This window comes from Psammomys obesus, unplaced genomic scaffold (assembly GCF_907164565.1).
Source record: "Psammomys obesus unplaced genomic scaffold, mPsaObe1.curated_primary_1811, whole genome shotgun sequence".
Lineage (NCBI taxonomy): Eukaryota > Metazoa > Chordata > Mammalia > Rodentia > Muridae > Psammomys > Psammomys obesus.
In genome coordinates, this window is record NW_026596166.1 from 7,556,904 (window position 1) to 7,584,202 (window position 27,299).

Genomic DNA, 27,299 nt, shown 5'->3' on the forward strand with positions numbered 1-27,299 from the left:
CATGTACAAATGCATGCCAGAAGAAGGCATAAGATCATATTATGGATGGTTGTGGTGCTGGGACTTGAACTCAGGACCTCTGGAAGAGTAGACAGTGCTCTTAACCACTGAGCTATCTCTCTATCTCTCTAGCTGTAGGTCTTAAGTGTCTGATGTTTGTTCTCTATTTTGAACTTGAAGATTATTGTAACTTGAAGAAATGTTGTAAATAATATTTATACATAAACTATTAATATCATATATATGATATTAATATCATATATATGATATATTATATCATATATTCTATAATATATTAATATCATATGTAATATATATGATATTAATAGTTTATGTATAAATGTATATATATAAGTATATATGATATTATATATATACTTATATATATACACACACACAGTAGTCCCACATGCACACAACTCTGTCATGCTACACTAAAGTTGGGTTTTACTTCATTAAACAGGATAGTACTGTGTATAACCAGCAAAATAACTATTTTCCATGCCACACAACAAGTTGAGAAGCATAACACATCAACACCTGCATTCAGGGTAAACCCAGACAGTCAACAGTTGTCACTGAAAGATAAGCCTGCATGACTGTGTCTCTCAGAGCTGAAGTTTTCGTGCAGCAAAACAGCTTCTTAAGTAGCCCTTTCTAAAGCACTTCTTTGTTTTGACAATAAGCAATTCAATCATTTTTTTTTCCTATCACTGTGGCTCTGAAAGGTATGTTAAAATGTTATGCTCTACCGGATGGATTAATATGAACTTATAAAACTATGCTTACACTAATACTGCTTCCTGGTCATTGTGTTTCTAAATTACAGATAATGATAGGTTTTAGAAAAAATGACTGCTAATTACAACTCACCATAAATTCTGAGTTTTCACTACTTGACCATTAAATGAAGTATGAAAGCACAAAACACATCCAACACATTAATGAACTGGTAGTTTGCCAAGTAACATTGAAATCAGACAGCATTAATTAAGGTCTCTATCATTATTAAGTCACTGAGGATTCCAACAAGTAAAATGGTTTAGAGACATAGAGATTTAGACCCATCATTTAATGCCTTGGACCCTAGTTTATTCATCTACAAAATAAGAGTATGTAATAGATGCTCTCTGAGATTTCTTCCAACACAAAAACTTAAAGTCCTAAAAAATTAAAATATCTACACACATTGGAAAATAAGCTCAAGCATCACTTTAAATGATATAGGTTGGAGCTACAGAGATGTGGTAATGGCCATTTCACCCATAAATTAACAAGACAAGTGATAAACAAGTGGGCTTGCTTGAACGTGGGGAGGGGTAACAAGAACTGCACAGCCTAAATCCTTAAATATAAACTTCTTAACTTTACTAATTTCATTCAACTGGGGAAAGGGAGGAACTACTTTGAATTTGTAAAGTTCCAATACCAAAAATCCTTAAAAAAAAAAAAAAAAAGTGTAATCTGATCCATTAAAATAAGTTGCCAGCTATATGATTTTTGAGGCGCCTTTCAGCTGTGTGACATCTATACACAGAATAAGCTACTTCTATATACCACTCAGTTGCAAACTGCAACATAAGAAAAAAATTTTTTAGTTTTCTTTTCTTCGACGTTTTGGATATCAATTCCCCTCCTCCCCTGTTTATACTGGGGACTGAACTCAAGGCCTCACCCATGCCAGGTAAGCACTCTTACTGCTAGGCTACCTTGCCTGCCTCCATATCTTACTTTGTATGTATATGATCTTGAACAGCTCAGCAAAACTTTCTGACCAATTAGTTAGAATTTAATGTTTGGTGAGACGCAAAGAAAAGTTATATAAAGAACGTTTTAAAAACATACCATAATATATAGAAGCATATTACCATGCAGTCCCTTGAAACACTTAATCATTCTGCCCTGCTAATCTACTTGAAGCTGTCTAAAACCCCCAAGACACTATTGAAGAAAACACTTTTTAAAAGCCATGAAGATGAGACTCACTTGCTCAGATGTAGAACATGAATGTGCATGCATGTGTGCGTTCATGTGTGTGTTCGTGTGTGTGTGTGTGTGTGTGTGTTTACTGGTGATTAAGCTATATACAGCCTCAATCCTTGTTTATTAACCTTTTAAAAATAATTATTTTAAATCTTTATTAATTTATCTATACATGTGTGTATGCGTGAATGTAGGCACATGTACACACCATGGCATGGCACAAGTGTGGAAGCCAAAGAACAATATCCTTGAGTTGCTTCTCTCCTTCCACCATAAGGCTTCTGGGAATCAAACTCAGATTACCAGGCTTGGAGGCAAGAGCCCTTACCCACAGGACCATCCTGCCCCTCCGTTTTTACTTTCCGGTTTGAGACATGATTTAACTAAGTTGCCCAGATTGGTCTGGACTGACTCTCTATGCCAGGGCAAGCACTGAACTTGTGATTCTCCTGCCTCAGCTTTCCAAACAGCTAAGATGACAGGCCTGCACTACCAAAGCCAGCTAAATAAAAAATTTCTAAACAAACGTTGGTACCTCAAACTTAAGTTACTGGCTCAAATTATAGCAATAATCTGCTTTGTGACAGGAACGTAGATTACTTTAACAGGAAAGGGGAAAAGGACTTAAAAGACAAATAGAATTAATAAAATAAAAGGAAAATATAAATTTGTGCTCTTTTTTAAAACATAAGTTATAGGTTCAGGCATGATAGTGCTTTTAATCCCAGAACTCAGGAAGAAGAAATAGGTGGGTTCTGTGAGTTTGAGACTAGTCTGGAATTCTATGTAGATCAGGGCTATAGGATGAGACCTTGATATGAGTCCAAAGATTAGATAATTTTATCCCAGTCAAGATATTACCTAGATACTAAGAGTTGTTAACTTAGACAAAAGTAGTTTAAATAATATATACGAAACTATCTATAACACAAGGCATAATAAAGGGAAACAGCCACAAAATTTTTAAATAATACATACGAAACTATCTATAACACAAGGCATAATAAAGGGAAACAGCCACAAAATTTTTACTAAGAGTGACAGTCCATAACCAAAGAGTCCTAATCTCCAGGGCAAAAGATAAAATCATTCTGTAATGATAAATACATTTAACACAAGTAGTGTTCTTTAAAGTGTACAAAAGGAAAGGACAACCTTAGAAAGAAGTTTACCCTAGGCTAGGCTCAGTGTTAGAAAGACTGCTTGCAAAGTATGCACAAAGTTCATTCCCAGTAATAAAGGAGGAAAAAACCTACAAAATTAAGTTTTGTTTCAACTATTTGACAATATCCAAATCCATTAAATATTAAGATAGAATAAACCATGCTCACTACATAGTTGTGCTCTTTTTTTTTCTAATGAAGAATGTGAGCCAGAGAGCTGTTCAGCAATTAAGGGCACTTGTTGCCAGGTTCAGTGGCCTAAGCTCAAGAACTACCCAGACCCCCCACACAGGCGGGGCATGCACATGCGCACACTAACTTCACTCATGTATTCAGTGAACGATTTACAAACCTGAAAGACAGACACTCGTAAAGCAGGAGGCACTTGTTCTTCCTCAGTTATCAAAGTGCGTGGTTTTTACTAAGGATTCTGTTCCTGCGTGTGTGTCTATGTCTCAGTGTGTCTCTATGAGTCTACGCATCTATCTGTATGCATCTGTGTGTCTGTATGTCTCTTTGTGTCAGTTTGTGTGTTTATGAAGGCGTTTGTCGTGTCTGTGTGTGTTTGTGTATATGCCTGTCTTTGTGCATGTGTCTGTCCTATCTGTGTGTGTCTTTGTGTGTTCACGTGTCTGTGTGAGAGTTGGAGATCAAACTCAAAGCCTTGTGCATAGGAGTCAAGTGCTATTACACTGAGCTATATTTCCAACACCAAATGTTTATTTATAAAACCTACTTTAAGTTTATTCTGAAATGTTTGACTTCGATGGAACTCAAAACTTGTATTTGGTATTAGGACTTAAAGGTCAATCAACTGACTGGAAGCCCAGAATACAATCTGAAGAAGACTATTCCTAGAATCTGGTGTGTGGAAAACTTTGAAATAGGGAATCTTTCCCACTCTTAAAATACACTTAGCTTCATTGTCTAAATTAAGTAAGTAGATCATGAGGCACAATCCATGCACCAAAAAGTAACAACACATTATACCCATTTTCCAAAGGGGTTATAGTTCATCTAGCAAGAAAAATGTGTAATAGACCAAAAGAGTTGAGGTAAAGTCTTTTCTTACAACCCAAATGTGGAAATGTCTGGTTATTCTCCATTTGTAACAGCTTCTTGGTATGAGAATTGCCGAGACTGCCATGATGAAAATCAATAACGCGCCTGGTCCTGTAAGACCACAAGAGGCTGAGTCACCAGTGTGGAATCCATTATCCTCTGAAAAAGAACGAGTCTGCTATGGGAAAATGCACTGCACTTTCTCCAGCCACAAGAGTCATTTTCCTTCTCCTGCTGTCTGCCCAAAAAACAGATCCCACGGTCACTGAAATATGACACTTTCACAGAAATAAGAGATGGATCAGGTGCTTATCAACAAAGCCATTTCATATAATTACATTTCTAATGTTCCTTCAGAGTTTAACTACTCAGAAAATTACATAATTGTAAGCTTAAAACCTAACCTGTGTATTTGCTTCATATTGAAAACATGCTACTAAATACAAAGACAAAAAAATAATAAAAGAATGGTAGAGATCTGAGTAAGTTAAAAGTCACAAAACTTTGAGAAATCCCAAGTGTTCCAAAGCGGTCTGAGGAAACAGCACTTTGTTAAGTTGTTGCAGGGAATTTAATGAACTGCTCTTTCACAGAGTGGTTCAGAAACAACTTTGGCTTTCTACATTTCTACCAACAGGAAAAGTATCAATCCTTGTATAGAGGACATACAGTAGCAAACTCTGCACTGAAGAAAAGCAAAGGCAGAAAATGCACTTTGATCCCATGTGTGCAGATTTTAAATATGGCCACATCACTTCATTAATACCTAAGTTTAAAAATACTCATTTACAATACATACATTATTTACCCATACAAAAACTGTGCACAGAGCCATCCGTGGTGACACACACCCATAATCTCAGCACTCAGAGAGGCAAAGGCAGGCAGATCACTGTGAATTCAAGGCCAGTCTGGTCTACAAAACAAGTCCAGGAGAGCCAAGGGTACCCAGTCTCAAAACAAAAAAAAACTGTGCACAAATTTCAGTTTCCCTCACTATATCTGCCCAAACTGGTTTCAATTTTTTGTTTTTAAACAAGAGTCTGGCTAGAAAGCTCAGGCCAGTGTCAGCCTCTCAAGTGTTAGAATTACAAACATGCACCACTGTGCTTGGCTCTCTATTTTTTTATTACTTAAATATCTAACTAGAAAATTTATTTCCTTCAAAGTAACATTATAATCTCCTAAAATAAAATTTAAATAAGTATAGGCTGCTCTTATAGGTAATAAAAACATTTTTTATAGAATGAACATAAATTTAAACTAAGAAAAGATGATTTTTTTTATCAGTTGGTCACCGACTAGAAAAGTGCTATGCAGAAAGCTGTTACTTAAAATTCTAATTTATTTAACTTGGGCTTGATTATACAGCTAAAATAAGGATACCTACAACAAATCATTTCATGTGGTAAAAAAACGTTTTTTTAAATAAGAAGGGAAAAGTCTCCTTTTGAGGGAACTGATCTTATACTTTCTAATCAGAGCATTAATAATTTTCAAGATTCCCAAAATGCAGACTAGTGGAGCCCAGTCCCAATGGATATATCCACAAAGTGACTCCCAAAAGCTAAAGCCCAAGGAGCATTCCGGAAGATGGGGCAGAAAGACTGTAAGAACAACTGCCCCTAGAGGCCGTGCTGGTGTGGTCACCATGTCACATGTGTGTCAGTAGGCGGCAGAGAGGACAGGCTGTGTCTACACTCAGGGTTCTGACCTGTGAACATCTGAACGATAGGTAGCATAACAAACCCTGAAAAAAGGGAGCCTTGGGATGACCAGCAGTCAGAGGCCAGGGCCCTGGATAGGGGCTAGCCTGAGATGAGACCACCAGTCAGGTGCTGCATAGGCCCAGAGGAGCTCCCTGCAAGTGGCAGACTAGAAGAATCTCACTTAGAACCACGGGCCCTAGGAGGAAGTGAGCCTGAGACAAACCTCACATAGGGCCACTAGGGCAGGATGGAGCAAGGAGCAAGCCCAAGACAACCATCAGACTGGCATTATGTGGCCCAGACAAGAAGCTAGCCTGAGATGACCACTAGCCCAGGAACATGCAGGTGTGGGTTGGGGGGAGATACGGACCATTCCCAACATGATCCCTACCAAGTCATAATGCATAAATGGAGCATAGCACTTTTGAGACCACTCCGGTGACCCAGACACTCAGAGATGAGAGAGGCCACTAAGAGAAGATGGAAGAGAAAGAGAAACAAAAGAATGTGGGCACAAGGAAGAGAGGCAGAACTAGAGACTCGAGGGTAGTGAGGAACAGCTTGATGTGATGTCACTTGGAACCATGGTGGAGTCCTGGCCTGTGGTGTCCCTAGGGACTATATCTGGGTCCATGGCCCTGCGGCAGCATAGGTCTGTTACTGCTGAAGGCCTGGCAGACATCCCTAGTCTGGGCTGCCACCGAGAGACATGCTGATGTCTGAAGATTGTGCAGAATTGGCCCCCACCCCTCACCTGGGCATCCAGGGAGGCAGGAGAGCAGGAGAGCTGACACTTCACCCTCAGTCATCACTGCACATTGCAGGAGTTACAGGTGAGTGGGCCCTGAGAATATGAGTGTGGGAGAGCTGGCTCTGGGAGGATGAAAGAGAGATAACCTCCTCCTCTTCGCCCCTTACCACCTGCCATACGTAGGTGCAAGACCTGGCCCTGGGATCATGAGGGCAGGAGAGCTGTCCCTGCCCCTCGCCTGGGCAGCACAGGAGAGCAGGCCCTGGACACAGGGCTTATTGCAGGTGACCCAGCCCACTAGGGCATGAGCCCGGGAGAGCTAGCCCTGCCTCTCTGTTGGGTGGCAGTGAAGATGAGGGAGAGATGTCCTCTTCCCCTCCCGCATCCCGCACAATTTATGGCAGGCAGGAAAGCTGGCCCTGGGGTCATGAGAGTGGGAGAACTGGTGATGTCCCCAGATGCAATACTCAGGAGGTTAGGCCGTGCACCTCGCCTGGGCAGCAGGGTAGACCTGGCTGTGGTTTCGGGGTTGCTGATGGACCTCCCCAAGTGTATGAGCGCAGGAAAGCCAGCTGGGTGATCGGCTCAGACTAAGCAGAAAGTATCATTATTACTTCCGTGGCTTTTCTAAGCAGGAAGGCAATTTTTTGTTTTCTCAATTTGGGGTTAGGGGAATAGCGGTGGCATCAAGCCAAGCATGTAGGTTACAATTGAAACAGAGTAGCCTCAGATAAGAGACATCTAAAACAGTCCAAGGAGAGAGAAGAATATGGATTGTGACACAGGAAATGGGCAGTTAGAGGAGACAGTCTACACAGGGCTTGGCAATGACTTACATGTCTGGTGGTGCCTTGTTCTCCTACTCCTTAAAACTACAAGCCACAGATGACTCCAGCAGTACAACCATGGCAGCCCTACCTTGCCTATCTAATAATACCCCAGGGAAAGACTGTCTTTTCATTACCTCTGCAGCATCAGGTTCTAGCACACAGAAAGTGCCAAGTGAAAGGACATTTGAAGTAGAAGAAAATCAAGAAGCCAGGGAAGTCATTAACAGCTTCTTCCACTCTACATGTCCCGGTCCTCTCTTTCTTAAATCTTTGTATCTAGGACTGAGAATGGAAAAAGAACCTCTATGACTTATCACCAGCATCTCTAAGACGAGCACATCCAGGATAGACATTTTCAAAGTGCTGTTGTCCCTCCTTATCCACAGCTTTTCATTCACACACTCGACCAACTTTAGAAATAAATTTGGGGGGAAAGAATCACGCCTGTACTGAACATGTAGACTACTTTTTCTCTTGTCATTATCCCCTGGATAATACAACAATTTACATCTTGCTCACATTGTATTAGGTAGCACAATCCATCCAGAGAAAAAGATATATATAAATCACAAACAACTATTATGTTACTTTATGCAGATTTATAAAGTATATACTTTATACAGGCATCTTGGGAGTCTTAAAACCAACTCCCTATAGACACTAAGAGGCAATCATCTTAACTAAAATAAAACTGTACTTTATCTCCTAAATTTTCATACCATCTATGTGTGAGACAAGTGACATTCTAAAAATTAAACTGTTGCCATAAAAAAAAAATTTACAGATGCTGTTGTATTTGAAAACTTAAAATCATTCTATTAAAAAATTTTCAAAATGGAATGTAAGCTAGACATGGTGATGCATATCTGTAATCCCAGCACTCAAGACACTGAGATGGGAGACCTGATGTGAGCTCAAGAGAAGCCTGAGTGATAAAACAAAAACCTGCCTTTAAAACTGAAAATAAATGATAAGAACTCAGAATGCAGCATGTTTACCAGGTAACACATTTCAAGGTTATATCTCAACTGACTAGCATTCTGTTTGTGTGTGTGTGTGTGTGCATGCTTATACAATAAAGGAAAAATATACTAACATATCACAAAATCTGGAATTATATTTAGCTAAAAAGTTCATATTGGAGCTGGAAGTGGTGGTTCATGTTTTAATCCCAGCACTAGAAACAAAGCCAGGTAGATTACTGTGAGTTCAAGGCCAGCATGGTCTACACAATGAGTTTCAAGCCAGCTAGGACCATATAGTGAACCCTGCCTCAAAAAATAAATTTAAATTAAATTTTTAAAATTTCATCCTGGTGCTGTGAGGATAGCTATGCAGCAGAGCACGAGAATGCACAAAGCCCTGGGTTCGATCCATTTGACCATAAAAATAAAGGAAAGATAAATCCTAAAAGTTTCATGCTAGCTTAAATAAGTTTATAAACTGTATAGCTTAGAATCATCACCAAAACCTGAAAAAATAACAAAAGAAGAATAAGAGATGGAGAGCTGGAAACATAATTCAGTGACACAGTGCTAGACTAACACACCTGAGGCACTGGATCCCATCCTAAGCAAGCAAAGGAGAGAGAGGAAGGAAAGGAGGGAGGAATGTGAATAAAGGAGGGGAGAAGAAAGAGGGCAAAGAGAGGAAGAAACAGTCTGAGTGAGAAGACACTGACAAAAGAGTATGTATCTCCACATCTTTGACACTAACCCTTCCACATATAACAATTACTTCTTCCAACTCTATTTCAAACAGGAAATCTCTGGCTTCTTGGAACCCTGTGTTGTTTCTCAACAATTTTTACACTAGCAAAAAAAAAAAAAAAAAAAAAAAAAAACTACATAAATTTCTTAAGATCAACAAGCAAAATAGCCTAATCTCCCTTAGTAAAATCTGAAAGATTGTCACTTAGGAATCCAACCCTGATTCGTCTTACAATCAAGTTCTGGCTGGGCGTGGTACACGCACTCTCAATCCCAGCACTAGGGAGACAAAAGCACACAGGGGGATCTCTGCGAGTGCAAGGCCAGCCTGGTCTACAAAGTGAGTCCAGGACAACCAAGGCTACACAGAGAAACCCTGCCTCAAAAAAAGAAAAAAGAAAAAGAAACAAAAAGTAAGTAAGTAGAAATAAAAAGTAAGTAAGTAATTTAAAAAAAAAAAAAAACCAACAAGCTCTGATCCAGACCAAACAGTTACATTTAGTTTTTAAAAGGCCAAAACTCCGGTCTGTGAGAAGGGTCAACTGGCACGTGCTGCCAAGCCTGACAGCCTGAGAGCAATCTCTAGAAAGAGAAAAGTGATCCCCACTGTCCTCTAACAGCCGCATAAGTGTAATAAAAAAAAAAAAAAGCTGTCTCAAAAATAAGCTGGAGAGCAGTAAGAGGAGAACACCCAACAATGGCCTCTGGCTTCTACAGTTACCTGAACACACATGAACACAGAGCACGCAAACATGTACACACACATGACCACACAGACACAAATAATAATTTAAATGAGGAGAGAAGAAAGAAAACTTAAAGTTCGTTTTAGAAAGGAAGTCAAACATAACCTTAAGAGACAACTATGCAAGCTGTAAGCACACACTGTCAGTATCACCAGATACAAAGCACAACTGGTTTTGTTCAGAATTTGCAAAAAGAAAACGATTTGCTGTCAAAACATACACGGATATTTTATACACATCCCCCTTCCCCCAGGCAGGATCTTTCTATGTAGTTCTGGCTAGCCTGTTAATCTTTTTATTTTTCCACCTTTTTTAAAAATTCACTTGTATTTTTAATTATGTGTATGTGTTTGTGTGGGGTCTATGCACCTGAAAGCAGGGGCCCACAGAGGTAAGCAGAGGACTTCAGGTACCCTGGAGGTGGTTCCAGGCCGTTGTGAGCCACTCTAGCAGGTGCTGGGAACTGAACTCAGATCCTCCGTGAGAACAGCAGGTGCTCGTAACCACCAAGCAATTTCTATAGTCCCTACACTCATTTAGTGTGTGCATGCGGTGTGTGTATATGCACGTGCGTGCAAAACTGTGCACATGCACGTGCCTCAGCACCTACGAATCCAACAGGACCACCTGAGGTTCACTTCTTCAACACAAAGCACAGTCTTGAGGCTTGGCAGCATCTTCCAGATCCATGACCTACTTCTCTTCACAATCTTCCTGCCTCAGGCTCTCAAGTGCTTGGATTACAAGCATGCACTGGGGGGTTGGGGATTTAGCTCTGTGGTAGAGCACTTGCCTAGCAAGCGCAAGGCCCTGGGTTCAGTCCTCAGCTCTGGGGGGGAGAAAAAAAAAAAAGACAAGCATGCACTGTAGCCACCTGCAGGGCTTTGGGACTCCCGTGACTGGGGCAGTGAGAAAAGAAAGGATAGAGACATGTAGAGAAAAGCTGGGATAGGGTGGGTGGGGAGCTCTGGCACAGAAGGACCATCAGCCTCGAAACTCAGCCCAGCGGGTTGGCTGCTCTCAGTATGGGTCACTGTAGGTGAGCAGTCTCAGTCTCATCCTAGAGGAGGAACTGGAGGAACAAGCTTACTCAGGCCCTGCCGTTCCCGCTGGTCAGAGGCACCGGCGTCCTTGACAAGAGGATGCTCATTCACACAGGAGTAAGCTCCCTTTCTACACCGTCCCTGTTTTATTTCTTAGATGTTTCCAATGCAGCCTGGCTTCTAGTCCAGCCACAGCTCTGCGTACTCTCTGCAATCTAAGAAGAAAATGAAATAAAACAGAGCAGCCTCTGGCCTGGGTTATTCTGTCATCTTTCTCACGAACTAGAAAAACTCAAAACCAAAAGGTTCTCCTATTGCAACAAGCCTCTCTCAGGGTTGCTTGTAAGTTTTGGACACAAAGTCTGGGTAGAATTCTTCTGGACCCTGGTGAATTTTGGCAACAAGGTTTTTCCCCTTTGGTGAGCGATTCCCTCCACACCCTTGAGAAGGCTGTTAATTTGTTGGGAAGCTGGCAAAGGCTAGCACAGTTGGTTGCTAGTTCCTTCATAAGCTACTGGACCAGGTGGTGACAGCAAATCCATGGCTAGAGCTCACTGCTCCTAGTCCTAAGATAGCTCTGGAAACCCAGTCTTGATTAAACAGTAATCACTCCTCTTGGGTTGACTTAACGTTTTTTCATGCTTAGCCAACCAGAAGAAGGCAAGGCACTGTCGAGGAGGAGCTTCTGAGTAACTCCTGGAGTATATAGAACAATGGGCCCACAGGCTGTACAGGCTTCTTTAACCCCCTTCAAGGATGTGAAAGGCAGTCTCAAGATAAAACACCATTTGGTTTGGCTTTTTTGTGGAACAGGCCTCTCCAACATGGGAAGGCAGTTAAGACAATTAGCCTTGTCCCCCAAATCTCTCACCCTAACAAGTTTTGTGGTAAGAGTGTAAGATCACTCCATCTCACTTTTGGTAGTCCAGAACCAAGGTAAAACTTACTACGGGCTAGTTAGGTAACTGCATCTTCATAGTCACTTTCCTCAGCATCAGTATCTGAGGTATCAGGCAGGTTGGGGCAAATTCAACAGGAACTGAATTTACCTCTCTGTTTCCTTTCCCTTTCTCTGCAGGTCATGGGAGCACTGTCAGAGCTGCAGCTATGGCCCTGTGTCACTATCTGTAGCTGTCTCCCAAGGACAAGGGATCAGTCATCTGTAACCTGAAGGGCAAGACCTACAAGACTGGATTCCCCAAGATCCAGTCTGACAGAGGAAATGGCCATGGATATATGGATTCACATATAAGACTTCATACACCAAAAGTAAAAACAGAAATCCATTTGGGTCCTTCAACCATATCATTCATTCATACAGGATTATACTCACTCCCCATAGCACAATCTTGTAAACACATTTCTTCTATGGTAATACTTAAATCACAAAGACAGGTATGATGGCACATGCCTTTAATCCCAGCACGTGGGAAGGAGAGGCAGGTGGATCTCTGTGAGTTTGAGGTCAGCCTGGTCTACAAAGTGAGTCCAGGACAGCCAGGGCTGTTGTTTCACAGAGAAACCCTGTCTCAAACTTAAAAAAAATAAAATAAAAAATTAAGTCACAAAAGCATGTGACTTTAGGCAACAAAAATGTAACTATAAAAAAAAATACATAAATGACATCTTGACATCTTTGTGAATAAATTATATATTTCTAAGAATGTTCAATCCTACATCATGTTACTTTGATTTTAACTGATTTTCAATTAATACACTTACCAATGATATCAAGATTTTTTTTCTATCCTCTAGTTTATCTTTAAGATGCTAAGAAATCTAAGAATATGAAAGAAACCTCTGGGTATCAGTTATGAACATCCAATCTCTTTAGCAACAAGAAAAAGTCCCTTTTTAAATTATATGCTATAAAGGTCACAATTTCATGTACAACATAGTACATTCCAAAAGAATGAGAAATTGCCAAGCACAAATTTTCTGAGGCAACTACAGTATGTTCCAAAATAAAAAAAATAAAAAAATAAAAAAAAAATTGTCTTAAGCTTTTTGGATACAGCTTTTCCTCTGTCTTCAACAATAACAACAACAAATATATACATCTAATATATATTATATATAATAAATATATATATATTACATAATGACTAAGCAGAGCTGTACTATTTCCCTGTATGTGTTCATCCCTGTACTTATGTACATATGTGTATGGAGGCCAAAAGCCTACTCAGATGTCTTCCTCAATTACTTTCCACATTATTTATTTATTTATTTATTTATTTATTTATTTATTTATTTATTTATTTATTTATTTATTTTGAGGCAAGGTTTCTCTGTGTAGCCCTGGCTGGCATGGAACTAGCTCTGTAGACCATGCTGGCCTGGAACTCACAGAGATCTGCCTGCCTCTGCCTTCCAAGTGCTGGGCTTAAAGGTGTGTGCCACCACACTCAGCTAATTTCACTTTCTAGATATTTGCTACTGAATATAAGAATTCACTTTTCTCTGGGTGTGGTGGCGCATGCCTTTGATGTCAACACTCAGGAGGCAGAGGCAGGCAGATCTCTATGAGTTTGAGGCCAGTCTGGTGTACAGAGAGAGTTCTAGGACAGCCAGAGCTGTTACACAGAAAAATCCAATCTCCAAAACAATAACAACAAAAAGTAAAATAGGAAAAAAAAAAAAAAAAAAAGCAGTGGAACCAAAAACTATCTAAAATAAATGTAATAAAAGATAGCTAAAACCACTTTATTGGAAACTACTGACGATTGCTGTCTGAAAGTAAAGACCTAAATAACTAAGATGGTATTATCACATTCACAGATTTGTACATTCAGTATTTTTTAAATGGCATCTTTCCCCAAATTTAATGCAATCCCAATCAATACGCTAGCAGGTCTGTTTGTTTCACTTTGCAAAATGTTTCAAAATTTATATGGAAATACTAGAGGCACAGAATAATAAAAGACACTTTTGTAATAAAAAGGATAAAGAAATTACAGTGCCTTATTCCAAGACTTACTACACATTTTGGTAATCAACAGTTTGTGTATACTGGCAAATTTACATATAAATCAATAAGAAGTGGACTGAGAAACTACACTTGTATTTGACTAATTATTTTTTCCCTTTCATCTGTTTCTTTCTCAAAGAGTTTTCTGACCTGAAACTCACTATGTAGCCCAGGCTACCTAACCTGGAACATGGGATCCTCCTGCCTCTGTCTCCCTAGAACTGGAACTCCAGGCTTGTACCATCCATCACATTGCACTGTGAACTGCTTTTAAAAATACTTAAGGATGGTGGGAATGCAAACTTGTACAACCACTGAGGAAATCAATCTGGTGCTTTCTCCGACAATTAAGAATAGTGCTACCTCAAGATCCAGCGATACCACTCCTAGGCATATACCCAAAATATGCTCAAGTACACAAGGACATATGCTCAACCATGTTTGTAGCAGCTTTATTTGTAATAGCCAGAAGCTGAAAACCCCCAGATGTCTTTCAGTGGAGGAATGGATACAGAAATTGTGGTACATCTACACAATGGAATATTACTCAGCAATAAAAAACAAGGAAATCATGAAATTTGCAGGCAAATGGTAAGAACTGGAAAAGATCATCCTAAGTGAGGTATCGCAGAAGCAGAAAGACACACAGGATATATACTCACTCATAAGTGGATATGAGACATTTAATATAGGATAAACATACTAAAATCTGTACACCTAAAGAAACAAATCAAGAAGGAGGACTCTGGCTAAGATGCTCAATCCACATTCAGAAAGGCAAAAAGGATGGACATCAGAAGAGGGAGAAAACAGGGAACAGGACAGGAACCTACCACAGAGGGCCTCTGAAAGGCTCTACCATGCAGGGTGCTGAGACTTATGGCCTATCTTTGGGCAGAGTGCAAGGAATCTTATGAAAGAAGGGGGAGATAGTAAGACCTGGAGAGGACAGGAGCTCCACAAGGAGAGTAACAGAACCAAAAAATTTGGGCACAGGTTTCTTTTCTGAGACTGATACTCCAACCAATGACCATTCATGGAGATAACCTTGAACCCCTGCACAGATGTAGCCTGTGGCAGTTCAGTGTCCAAGTGGGTTCCATAGTAATGGGAACAGGGACTCTGACATGAACTGATTGGCCTGCTCTTTGACCACCTCCCCCTGAGGGGGAAACAGCCTTACCAGGCCACAGAGGAAGACAATGCAGCCATTCCTGATGTGACCTGATAGACTAGGATCAGAAGGAAAGAGAGGAGGACCTCCCTTATCAGTGGACTTGGGGAGAGACATGGGAAGAGAAGGAAAAGGGAGAGTGGGATTGGGAAGGCAGGAAGGAAGGAGCTACAGGGGGGATACAAAGTGAATAAACTATAATTAATTAAAATAAAAAATACTTAAGAAAACTAATGGGGAAAGAGGAGTTATTTCAATAAATGTTGCTAGGCCAACTAGACATGCTTGCAGAAAAGAAAAACCTTTTAACCTTACAAGATATGTAAAAGCTTAAGTCATAATGTATCACAAAAATCCAAAACTATAAAATTTTTAAAAATTAAACATGCACCAGATGATGATGGCATACACCTTTAATCCCAGCACTCTGAAGGCAGAGGCAGGTGGATCTCTGTGAGTCTGAGGCCAGCCTGCTCCATAGAGTGAGTCCCAGGACATCCAGGGCTACACAGAGAAACCCTGTCTCGAAAAACAAAAACAAATTAAATATGAATGGTGCCAAACCCTGTCCCCTGTCAATGTCCTAGATACTCACCCAAAAGAACACACACACACACACACACACACGCGCACACGCACACAAACACACACACACACACACACACACACACACACACACACACACACTTCTAAAAATAAGTTCAGAGAACCAGAAGCATGCCAAACATCCATCAACCAGCAAATGGATAAACGAAGTGTGGTACATAATGTGGAATGAGATGAAATGCCAGTCTCCACTGCAGAGAAGCCAGCTGCTGCTACAGGAAGCACACAGAGTGCAGACTGTGGTTTGCTCTTAGTATAACTTACACAGGGTCATAATCTGCCTGGGGGATGGGTGGATGGAAGAATGCAGGGAAAAGGACAGAGGAATTTTTGTTTTCTTTTCCCTTTTTTTTTTTAATTGTTTTATTTTAAGACAGGGTCACTACGTAACCTTGGCTGGCCCATAAATATGTAACCAGGCTGGCCTCAAACTCTCCACTTGCCTCTACCTCACAAGTGCTGGGATTAAAGGCATGCATCACCATATGCAGCTAGACACAGAAAATTTATCAGGTAACAAAAATAATATGATGATGGTTTCATGAGTGTATTTCAAAACTTATAAAACTATGTACTTCAAATATGTGCTTTTATTTTATCTTAATAAAACTGAAAAAAGAAAAATATTTACCAAAAACTATACATATGCCCAAAAACTATACATATGCACCCTATTTCTAGACCTCTACCCTCCTGAAGGCAGATTCAGTGATGTATATGTTACCTCAACACTTGGAAAGCTGAAGTGAGATGATAAGAAGTCCAAACTGAAACTACACAGCAAGAACCTACCAGAAAAGGGAAGGAGGAACAATGGGGGGGAGGAAAGAAGGGGAATGAGGGGAATGGACGGGCAGAAAAAAGAGAGGAGGATGAGGGAAGGAGAATGGAAAGAAGAAATGTGGGGCTGATGACATGTTAATGAAAACTACATTGCCTTGGATGATGGAGGCTCTAGGTTTGATCCCCAGCACCATAAAAAAGAAAAAAAAATCCAAGTGTGGTAGTGCAGTCAAGAGATTAAGACAGGGTACAACTTCAAGTTCAAGACATAGTATGTCCCAGGCCAGCCTGAACTACAAATATGTCACTATCACAAGGGGGGGAGGGGAAGGAGGAAGAAAGAAAGGAAGGGAGGGGAGAGAGAGGAGGAGGGAAAAGAGAGGAAGGAGGAAATGTATCTTTTATACTCACATATACATAAAGATATTCAGGCACAGAAACTACAGCCTGTGGTTACATGAGACAACCAATAATCATCAGTGTATTTGAAATCTCCATTATTGCAAACATCCAGCATTCTGTAAGACTTGAGACTGGCAGCATCACTCCAAATAATATCACTATACATAATATATTATGTGGTCAAAAAGCATTTGCTACCATGTGCCAGGTTCAACATGCCAAATATCTAGTCAGAGAACCACACTTGAGTGAGGATACATTACAGTGGCAGAACAGGTGCTGAGCACACCCAGACCCCGACTTCAATGCCAGAAGAAAAACAAAAGCCCTGGAGCTTATCTATTCTTGGGGCTCTTTCATGAACTAGTACAGTAATCAATCTGCTTGAGCCATGTTTTCAATAATTTCTAGTTTATTACATATTAGCTTCCTCACATAATATATGTTTTAGTCTCCATCCTCTTCAAATAATAGAAATCCAAAACACATGAAACAAGCACAAGACAAAACGTATTTTCCAAGGAAAATTTAGAAGCACTAAATTTACCTAAGTTGTGGTCATTATCGACAGGATTCACATTCACACGACAAAGTGTATGATTTTGCATTTAATTACAGCACATTACATAGATCACTTTTTGCAATTAACTTCCAAAAGAAATTAAACACTAATGAGTGCCTGAAATATGAACAAGACATTCATAATCAGAATAATGCAGAAAAAAACATCTATTTCAATATATATTTTAAATATATTTAAACTGCCTTAAACAGGAACTTTTTTTCTTTTGGAGGGAAAGACAGGCTATGTAATCCAGAATGGCCTACAACCTGCTACCCTCCTGCTTCAGCCTGCCCAGTGCAGGCTGTACAGTCATACGCCACCATGCCCAGCTAAGGTTATACATTTCCTGCCTTTAAACTGCTGCTGGCACTAGGGCGCAACTCAGCTGATAGTGCTGGCCTAACAGGCACAAACCCTTAAGCAACAGGTAAACTGGTGGTGGTGGCCCACCCCTGCAACCCCAGCACTTGAGAGGTAGCAGCAAGAAGAGTAGAAGTTCAAGGTCACCCATCGCTTCCTAGTGAGTTCAGGGCTAAGCTGCCAAACATGAAACCATGTCTCAACAAATACAGTACATTGATTTGTAATGCGCTGGGACGATGGCTCAGTTACAAGAATAAGTACTTCACCCATAAGAAGCTGGGTGTGGCTACATGCCCTTGTAACCCTGTAGGGAGGATGCAGGAGAATCACAGGAAATTGTTAGCCCCAGCCTTGCATCAGGTTCAGTACAAGACTCTGTCTCAAGAGCACAAAGTGGAATGTGATAGAGCAGGACACTTGACATCTTCCTTGGGTTTCCATGTGTGCAGAGGTACGCAAACACGTGTACACATACACAAAGACACACACAAAACTATCATACATATACACATATGGACACACACATACATATATTATCAGTGTCAAAGAGAGACATCTCCCTTTGCTATCAATTGGGCAAAAAGTAAACAGAGACAGAGAATTTGTATTTATTAACCCCTTAGTCACTAAGTGTTTTTAAATGTTTTCTTTTTGTAATTTTTACTTTTACTTTATGTGTTCTGCCTGCATGTGTGTCTCTGAGGGTGTCGGGTCCCCTGGAACTCAGTTACAGACAGCTGTGACTGACCCTGTGAGTGCTGGGAACTGAACCTAGGTCCTCTAGAAGAGCAGCTAGTTCTCTTAACTGTTGAACCATCACCTCTTCAGCTCCCTAAAGAATTTTCCTTTTTTTTTTAATTACATGTTGGTGTTTAGTCTGCATGGATATCTGTGTGAAGCTATCAACCCCCCTGCACCTGGAGCTACAGACAGTGCTCAGCTGCCACGTGGGTGCTGAGAATTGAACCCAGGCGCTCTGCAAGAGCAGAGAGTGTTCTTAATCACTGAGCCATCTCTCTAGCCCCACTAATCATTTTTAAAATATCAATTAAATATGACATATGTGGCAACATCTGAAACAATACTAAAATTTGAGCCTTGTTTGTTTAAAAACAACTTAGTTATGGCAACAAAGTAAACACTACGGGATTATTTATGAAGAAGCTATATTTAATACTGGTAGATTTCAAGGCATTTATTTATATCTTAATGGGATGAGCTATTTAGGAGCAAATCAGAGTTAATGTCAGATGCAGTTTGCTTCAGTTACCTGGAATTAGAATAGCGGCTCATTAAATATGTATGAATCTATGATGCATAGACACTGCACCATATTGATGGAGCCCTCATTAATTTTCAATGATGTAGCCACTATCATATTTGTGCTCTAAAGCAGGGGGAAGGGATATAATAATTTGCCTTCTTCTCAAAATTTTTATTTTTTACATATTTCAACTTAGTCAAATAAAAAAAATCTAACACTCCAAGGCATTTCTACTGAAGTTCACTAAACTTTATATTTTCTTTTCTATTTGTAGAGAATTCATATTCATATTTATGCATATATAACACATATACACAAAATATATATCCTGATACACAACATGAAAATGAAACATTAGAAGTGAAGGTCTGAAATTATTTCTTCAAGTAATAAAATTTATTTAGCCTTCTTGTTATCTAATTGTAATTATAAAATAAGTACTGACACTATTTATATATTATAGGCCAAAGATAAAGATGTGGCAAAATGCAGCAATGGGCCACAAAACCATGACTGAATGTTTAAAGTTTTAGCAGTGTTTCTTTTGTTTAAACTAGCATCCTAAAAAATAAAATGTAAAGAGAGAACTATCCTAAGTAGATGAAACTTAATTTGATAATACAGTATTTTCATTTTATACATAGAGAAGTAAAAAATGCAATCTTTGTAGAATTTTATTTAGCAAACATGATTAAAATTTCGTGAAATAACTCCTAACAAAGGCATTCACAGAACAACTGGAACTGGCTTCCATTTCCCTGTACATCTGACAAGAGTAGGTGTGGAACACAAGCAAGATTGCTAAGATCCTTCCAACTTCCAGCTAAAATGTCTTCCAACTTCCTCCTGTTAATAAAATAAAATAAACAGCACTTTGTAGCCTGTACTTTTATACATATTTCCTGACTAAGCCCAAGAGCCAAATCAGACTTTCCTAAGAGGTTCTTCTCCCCTCAATGTCTGATTTATACATCACTTATGCATTTGAAGCCAAACAAACATTTTGTTCCCTTGGTGCTAACCTTTGTATTCACTAATCAAAGGCCCTTTTCCTAACTGGTTATGTTGCAGGATTTCAAAAATTTTGTTCCTCCTCCTACTCCTCCTCTACTTCCTCCTCTTTTTCTTCCTCCTCCTCCTCTTCCTCATCCTTCTTGGGTCTCACTATGTAGCCCAGGCTAGCCTAGAACTCTCTAGGTAGACTAGACTGGCCTCAAACTTACAGACTCTTAAAACTTAACCCAACAAAACCACTTTTTATTACAATTACTTACTTGGCATAGGAAAGAGTGTGTCTCTGAGATCAGAGGACAACTCGCAGGAGTGGAGTTTTCTCCTCCCACTAAAAACATCCCAGGGATTAAACTCAAAGTGACCATATTGCTGGCCAAAGAAATTATTATTTTTTTTTTTAATTTAAGATCAGACCATGGATGACAGCACCTGCCTATAATCCCAGCACTCAAGAGGCAGAGGCAGGATGAAATCTACCTGTTTTGACCTTGCAAGTGCTGGGATTAAAGGCATGCACTACACCTGGCATGTTTCTGTTTCTTATTTCTTTAACAAATAATACTTTTTAACAAACAGATTATTTAAAAGAATAACATACAGCCACTTTCATACCTCAGCTACAAATTTTTATAACTAAATTTTACTTTTCTTCCTTGTAAAAATACAATTTCCTTTGAGTCACTCAAAAGAGCTAAAACAAGGAGGGGTGGACAGAAACCATGCCACATTCTTTGTTATATGACTACCCTAGCAGTGTTTCAAAACTGAGCACAAGATTCATCTACGTAAGTAATATAAAGTAAGGATCTTATCCCATCCCACCCCCCAAAAAATTATAATAGGGTCCAGAACTTTGTATTTTAAATAGGCTTCCCAAATGAGCTTTAGCATGAGGCAAGTCTGGTAATCAATGACCCGGAAATGTTATTGAGTATACAAGAAAGACTGCAAATCTATCATTTACTAAAGCGCAGTAACTAATATATTGCTGTTGAGCCAGAAAGGTGAGGTGACCCATGCCTGTAATCCCACCACTCAGGGAGGCAGAGGCAGGCAGATCTCTGTGAGGTCAAGGCCAGCCTGGTCTATGAAGCCAGTCCAGGACAGCCAAGGCTACACAGAGAAACCCTGTCTCGGGGAAAAAAATAAACAAATAAACAAAAATTACTGTTGAGTCTGGCTTTTTCGTCTTTGAAAACAGATTTAACACATTTAAAACTTGACGCAAACTGTTACTGTATTCAGGCTTAATTCTCATTAAATTATTCTAATTCCATATACCATCTTAGATTCTACTTGGTAAGGAAATTAGGAAGCAAAATGACAGACTTTTAAAACTTAACCCAACAAACCATTTTTTATTACATTTACTTACTTGGGGGAAGAGAGTCTGTCTCCTAGATCAGAGGACAACTCGCTGGAGTGGGTTTTCTCCTCTCACTAAGTAGGTCACAGGGATTAAACTCAAGGTGACCATATTACTGGCCCAAGAAATTATTATTTTATTTAGAATATTGGCAATATCTCTTCATAGGTGAGAGTAAATTAATTAAGTCTACTTAAACTATCTCTCAAGCAATCCCTCACAGTGACACTGTGGAGTAAGCATAACTCTTAATCCCATCCTTAGAGTGAATGACTAATTTTCACTACATTTACACATTAAATAGCCAATCTAGGATTTGAGAGGCAAGAGGGCTATCATATTACTTGTTCGATAGATATACTTCATGCCCATTAAAAAAAGTTATAAGAAAACAAATTAATTTCACTTCTATCTATACTTGTAATCTAAAGGGCTAGGCAATTAATATGCCATTGTTTCAGGCTCTTACAGAATAAAACAATTTGCATCTTAACAAACAGTCCTTAAGGTTTAGCATAAATTTCCTATTATCTGTTTGATAATGTAATTTGATAATATTGGTTCCTAGAAAGGAAGTCCTAAAAGCTCTCAGTAAAGACAAAGACCCTGGGAAACTTTCTGATACCAAAGTTCCCTCCCGGCCAACCTAGGCTACCTAGCTAGTTCAAGGCCAGCTTGAGTTACAAAGCAAATCTTGTCTCAAAAAGACAAAGAAAAGAAGGGAGTGGGGGGGGTACTGGAGCAATGGCTCAGTGGGTAAGAGCACTTGCTTTGCAAGCAGAAGAACCTGAACTCAAGATACTTGTACCCACATAAAAAGGCTGGGCGTGGCCTCAAGCTCCTGTAACCCTAGCACTATGAGAGGCAGTTAGCTAGCTCCAGGTTTAATAAGAAACCCTTTGTCTCGTAGGAATAAGGAAGAAAGTGATACACTAGGACAGCAGGCATCCTCCCTTGGCCTCCATGCATATACCTAACACGCATAGCTCCACATACACTGAACGCGTGCACACACTCAAGAGCACACACCTAAGAATGGTGGCACACAGTTAATAATCCCAGGACTCAAACTGCGGCACAACTATCAAGAATCTAAGGTTTGCCTCGGCTACAAGGCACGTTCTAGATCAACCTAGGCTATGTACCAAGACACTGTCTCAAAAAAAAAAAAAAAAGTTAATAATAAGGACTGGAAAGAAGGCGCAGAGATTAAGGACACCTGCTGCTGTTCTAGAGGACTCAGGTTCAATTCCTACCATCCATCCGGTAGCGCACAACCATCTGTAACCCCAGTCCCAGGGGATCCAACGTCCTTTTCTAGCCTCTGGTAGTACGGCAAGCACACGGTGCATACACATACACTGCAGGCAAACACCCACACGCATAAAATAAATAGAAACAAGTCTTTAACAGGCACAGCAGTTACCGTTACTGTAGGAGGGGCTCGAGTGTGGGAAGTTCATGCAGCTGATTCATAGTGCAGCCTATTCCTTGCCACAGACTCCTGCAGGATACCCACACATTTTCTAACTACCCCCCAGGATGAGTGCCTTCTCCTAATTTTTCTGCCCACAGAGGGTGCTGTTTCCAAATTTGCTTGCTACTATATCTTACTTAAAATAAATGGATATCATTTACTAGTTTTTCTCACCAGCAAATACATTAATTAAATGTTAATCTGATAAAACTCAATATAACTAACAGTTTAGATACAACACAGAGGACAGTGGACAAAGCCAAAGAGATTATTCACTCTTAGGCAGGATAACTCCGTCACTACAATAATCCAGTACAATAGAAAGTGAATGGGTCAACGATATCACAGACAGACACACACACACACATGGGGAGTAGGGAGCCTTTGGAGGTTAAAAGCCAGAGATAGAAAGGAGTACTATGAAACAGTCATCCAGATATGGCCCAGACGTTCCAAATCATGAGCACACAGAAGCAACAGGCATCTGCCCTTCAACATTCCATCACAGGCAGAGCGAGGGCCCAGGTGGTGGGGGTCGGGGAGAGTGCTTCTCAATGGTGCAGCCACCGTTGGCGTGTTTCAGAAGAAATTCAAAGGGAAAGGAAGGAGGATAGAGTGGGTCATGAGGACGAGTACCACCTCAGTACATTACGTGTGTGTGTGTGTGTGTGTGTGTGTGTGTGTGTGTGTGTGTGTGGTTTTCAAAGCTAAAAATGTAACACACAGAGAAATTGAGCAAAACTTCTCCAAAAGCCTCACAGTCTTCTAGTCATGTTAGCACATACCTGAAATTCCAACACCCTTAGGCTGGGCTACCAATTGAGGCCCGGTTTTAACAAGTACCTGACAATTTAGCCACAGTTTTCCCTCATTTCCATTGTTCATGCATTCCAGTTGACTACCTTTACTGTGTTTTTCATCTTATACCATTCAGCCACAGCCACGTTGTCTAAAGCAAAATAAAGGTTAATTAGGAAAAGGGACTAATTAAGGAAATAATCCCATTATGACAATTATAAATACACTTCACTGTGTAATTTATGCCTAAAGACCTTGTCTACCACATTGTAACTTACCTTTACTCTCTGTAAGAACGCTGGAACTTCCAGAATACATGCAATCACAATTTACAGTACTTTTAATCTCAGACCACCTTCCACTAAACCACTTTACCATAAAAACCCGATAAATGCTTTGACCAAATTCTGCACTTATTCTTCAGAGTACACAAAATCACTTTCCCTCCTTCCACCATCAAGCAACCAAAATGCACCTACTTCCTAGAGCCACTTCCTGCGATCCAAACTCTTAAGTCCCACAATCCTGAGAAGTCTCAGGATCATTTCCTGTGATGAGGGACCGATCCCCGCATAAAATTATCATGAGTTTGCTCATGATAGGCCGCTACAGTGCATGGAATATAATATGCACCCAATAAAAGCCAAACCATTACTTATCTCCAAAATACTGCCTAGAGTCTGTATTTTCTTTTCTTCCTTTACGTAGTTAAAGTCCAACTGAATTCATCAGGACATGCATGCATTCACCATAGGCTTTCCAATCCATCCGTTCAATCAATTAATAGTATATGCCCACAGTAACTTTTCACTTACTTCTCTTATCAATTTAAGAAAAGAAAAGAAAACATTTCGTAAGAAATTAAACACTCCAATCCCCCACACTTTTCAGCCAGAGACCTGGCTGGAGTCTAACTAACAACACAAGGCCTGGAAACAGTCGGGATTTTCACTGACTGGAAGGTAGATGAGGGACAACCTACCAAACTCCTGCGTGCCACAATCAAAACTCCAAGTCCAAAGCGGGCCAGAGAAGCCCGAGGCAAGCGGATACAGACCTCATAAAGAAACAACGCTCTCGTTTTCCTTTCCCCTCTACCCATGCTGAAATTAACCACACCCTTTAGTTCCCCCAACAGCCTCCCAGCATCTCCCAGGACTGTCCTCCCACCCATGGAATCCACGGTCGCCAGACTCACAGAGTGTGTCCGCACACGTTCACCATCAGCTTCAGAGAAGGGTTCCGGTATTTGGTGGTCTTGCACCTGGGGCAGCCCTGGTCGTCCATGGCGTCTCCTCAGCTCGGGCTTTTCCCCAACTCCGGCTTGAACTACTGCCACCTACGAGCACCCCCAGACCCGACGTCAACCTGGCTCCTGCCAACAGGCACTTGGCCGGAATGGTCCTTTGCGAAAGAGCACCGGCTAGAAGCCAGGCACTGCAGCACAAAGGTTCCGGGAGTGAGTTCTCGGATCCCGCCGCTACCATTCCACCCTCACCTTAGGTGAAGCAGTACAGTAACTGGGAATCAGAGAAGGGATGCCTTTAAATTATACACCTCTTGCTAACTACATTTTACAAGGAACCATCTCGATAGAATTAGGAAGATAAATTCTTGTTTTGTTTGGAGACGTCCACATGATTTCCAAGGTTGATGCTAGTTTACATTCAATAACACAGACCAGTGTTCTCTTTTTAAAAAGTGGATAGCCTGTATTGTATACAACTTTATTTCAACAATCCCAAAATCTGAGAACCTGACTCTCTTTGGGAATTGTAAGACAAATAAGAAAGCAGTCAGAAGTTCTAAAGAGCTTTTAGTTAATGAACTATTCTTACTGTAAGGGATACATCTTCTCTGAATAAGGATTTACTGATACTTAACAAATGAAGAGTAAATGAATTCATAATATGGCCATCAAATAACGGTAAAATGATGTGGACTTCTTTTTTGGGGATATGGGAGTCCCAGACAGGGTTTCTCTGTGTAGCCCTGGATGTCATGGAAGTCACTATGTAGACCAGGCTGGCCTTTAACTCACAGAGATCTGCCTGCCTCTGCCTCCCAAGTGCTGGGATTAAAGGTGTGTGCCACCACTGGCCCAGGCAAATGTGAACATTTTTAATGCCAAGCATTTCTTGTAATTACCTCCACCTGAAATTCTGTCTGAGGTAAACTTGTAGACAAGGTGTTTAGGTTTTGTTCGTTTCCTTGCATGTATCAGTTGTGGGGTTTCTTTGTTTGGTTTTGGTTTTGGTTTTTCGAGACAGGATTTCTCTGCATAGCCTTGACTGTCCTGAAACTAGCTCTGTAGACCAGGCTGGCCTCAAACTCACAGGGATCCACTTGCCTCTGTCTCCCGAGTGCTGGGATCAAAGGCATGCGCCACCAATGTCCAGCTATTTTTTAACTTTTTTATTACAAGTATTGTGTACATGTGCCCGTGTGTGTGTGTGTGTGTGTGTGTGTGTGTGTGTGTATTCATGCGTCACAGAATGCATGTGATGGCCAGAGGATAACATACAGCAGTTAGTTCATTATTTCTACCATGTGGGTCCTGTAGATTATGGGGTTGGTGACAAATGCCTTTGCTTGCTATGCCATCTCACTAACTCTGTTTTAGTTTTGTTTTAATATTACTTTTATTACTTATTTGAGAATTTCACACACTTTATTTTGATCATATTCAACTCTTCCCCAATTCCTAGATCCACCCTCACAAACTCCCTTCCTACCCACGAAACCTGCCTCCCCCTCTCTTTCTCTATGCCCTCCCCATCCAGGCCGGTTTGTGTTGGCCAGCTGCTCTTAGATTTGGCATCTACCCTGGAGTATATAGTGATTTCTCCATTAAAGAAAAGTGACTCTTCTTTCCTTTCCTGAACGTTATCAAATGCCAATAATTCCTCAGCTAACTGGCCCAACTATGTTACCACCCCTGTTTTATGGTTTTTGTTTTTGTTTCAGCTCTCACACTGGCCTAGAACTCACTGTGCTGTCCAGGTTGACCTCTAACTCACGGCAGTCCTCCTGCCTCCATATTCAGTGTGCTGGGATCCCAAGGGTGAGTCACCACAATCGTTGTCTCAAAAAAGGTTTTCCAAATTAGCCCATTACTTGAATACCGGCTGTATCCATTCTCAGCCATTTTTACCTCTACAGAATTCTCTCCTTTCAATGAAAATATAAAAGAAACAACCCCACTTCCTCTTAAAAACTGAACAAAGCAGTCATCCCTAGGCTGAAAATAAAGTTAGGGCATCTATAAGTTATGGAGGGTGAAAGATGACAAAGAGCTACACATCACATTCCAGAGGCAGCAGGCCGGGAGGGCTCAAGACTCTGACATCAGCGTACAAGCATCAGCGACTCACTTTACAAACTACATTATCTCCTTGATTGTCACGCTGTTCACCAGTAAGAGCTAATCAAACCCAAGTTCACTAAAATAAGAATCATGAGAAGGCGTGCTGGTCTGGAGGCCTGTCGCGCCATACTTTCTGATTTTAAAAGGCCATAG

At 40.4% G+C, this 27,299-nt stretch overlaps 1 protein-coding gene and 1 non-coding gene across 3 annotated transcripts in view; one reads left to right on the forward strand and one right to left on the reverse strand.

The window, feature by feature from the left end:
• Mnat1 (MNAT1 component of CDK activating kinase) overlaps positions 1-25,178 on the reverse strand; it is a 155,181-nt gene extending 130,003 nt beyond the window's left edge. For both annotated transcript variants that reach the window (XM_055595533.1, XM_055595532.1), the window contains exon 1: positions 24,978-25,178. In XM_055595533.1, the coding sequence (XP_055451508.1) occupies positions 24,978-25,066 (89 nt within the window). In that variant the 5' untranslated portion in view covers positions 25,067-25,178. The remainder of the gene's footprint in view (positions 1-24,977) is intronic.
• LOC129667836 (small nucleolar RNA SNORA17) lies at positions 5,827-5,956 on the forward strand. The gene has a single exon (XR_008718828.1). It is a non-coding gene; the product is annotated as a small nucleolar RNA SNORA17 (small nucleolar RNA).
• Positions 25,179-27,299: the final 2,121 nt, after the last annotated feature.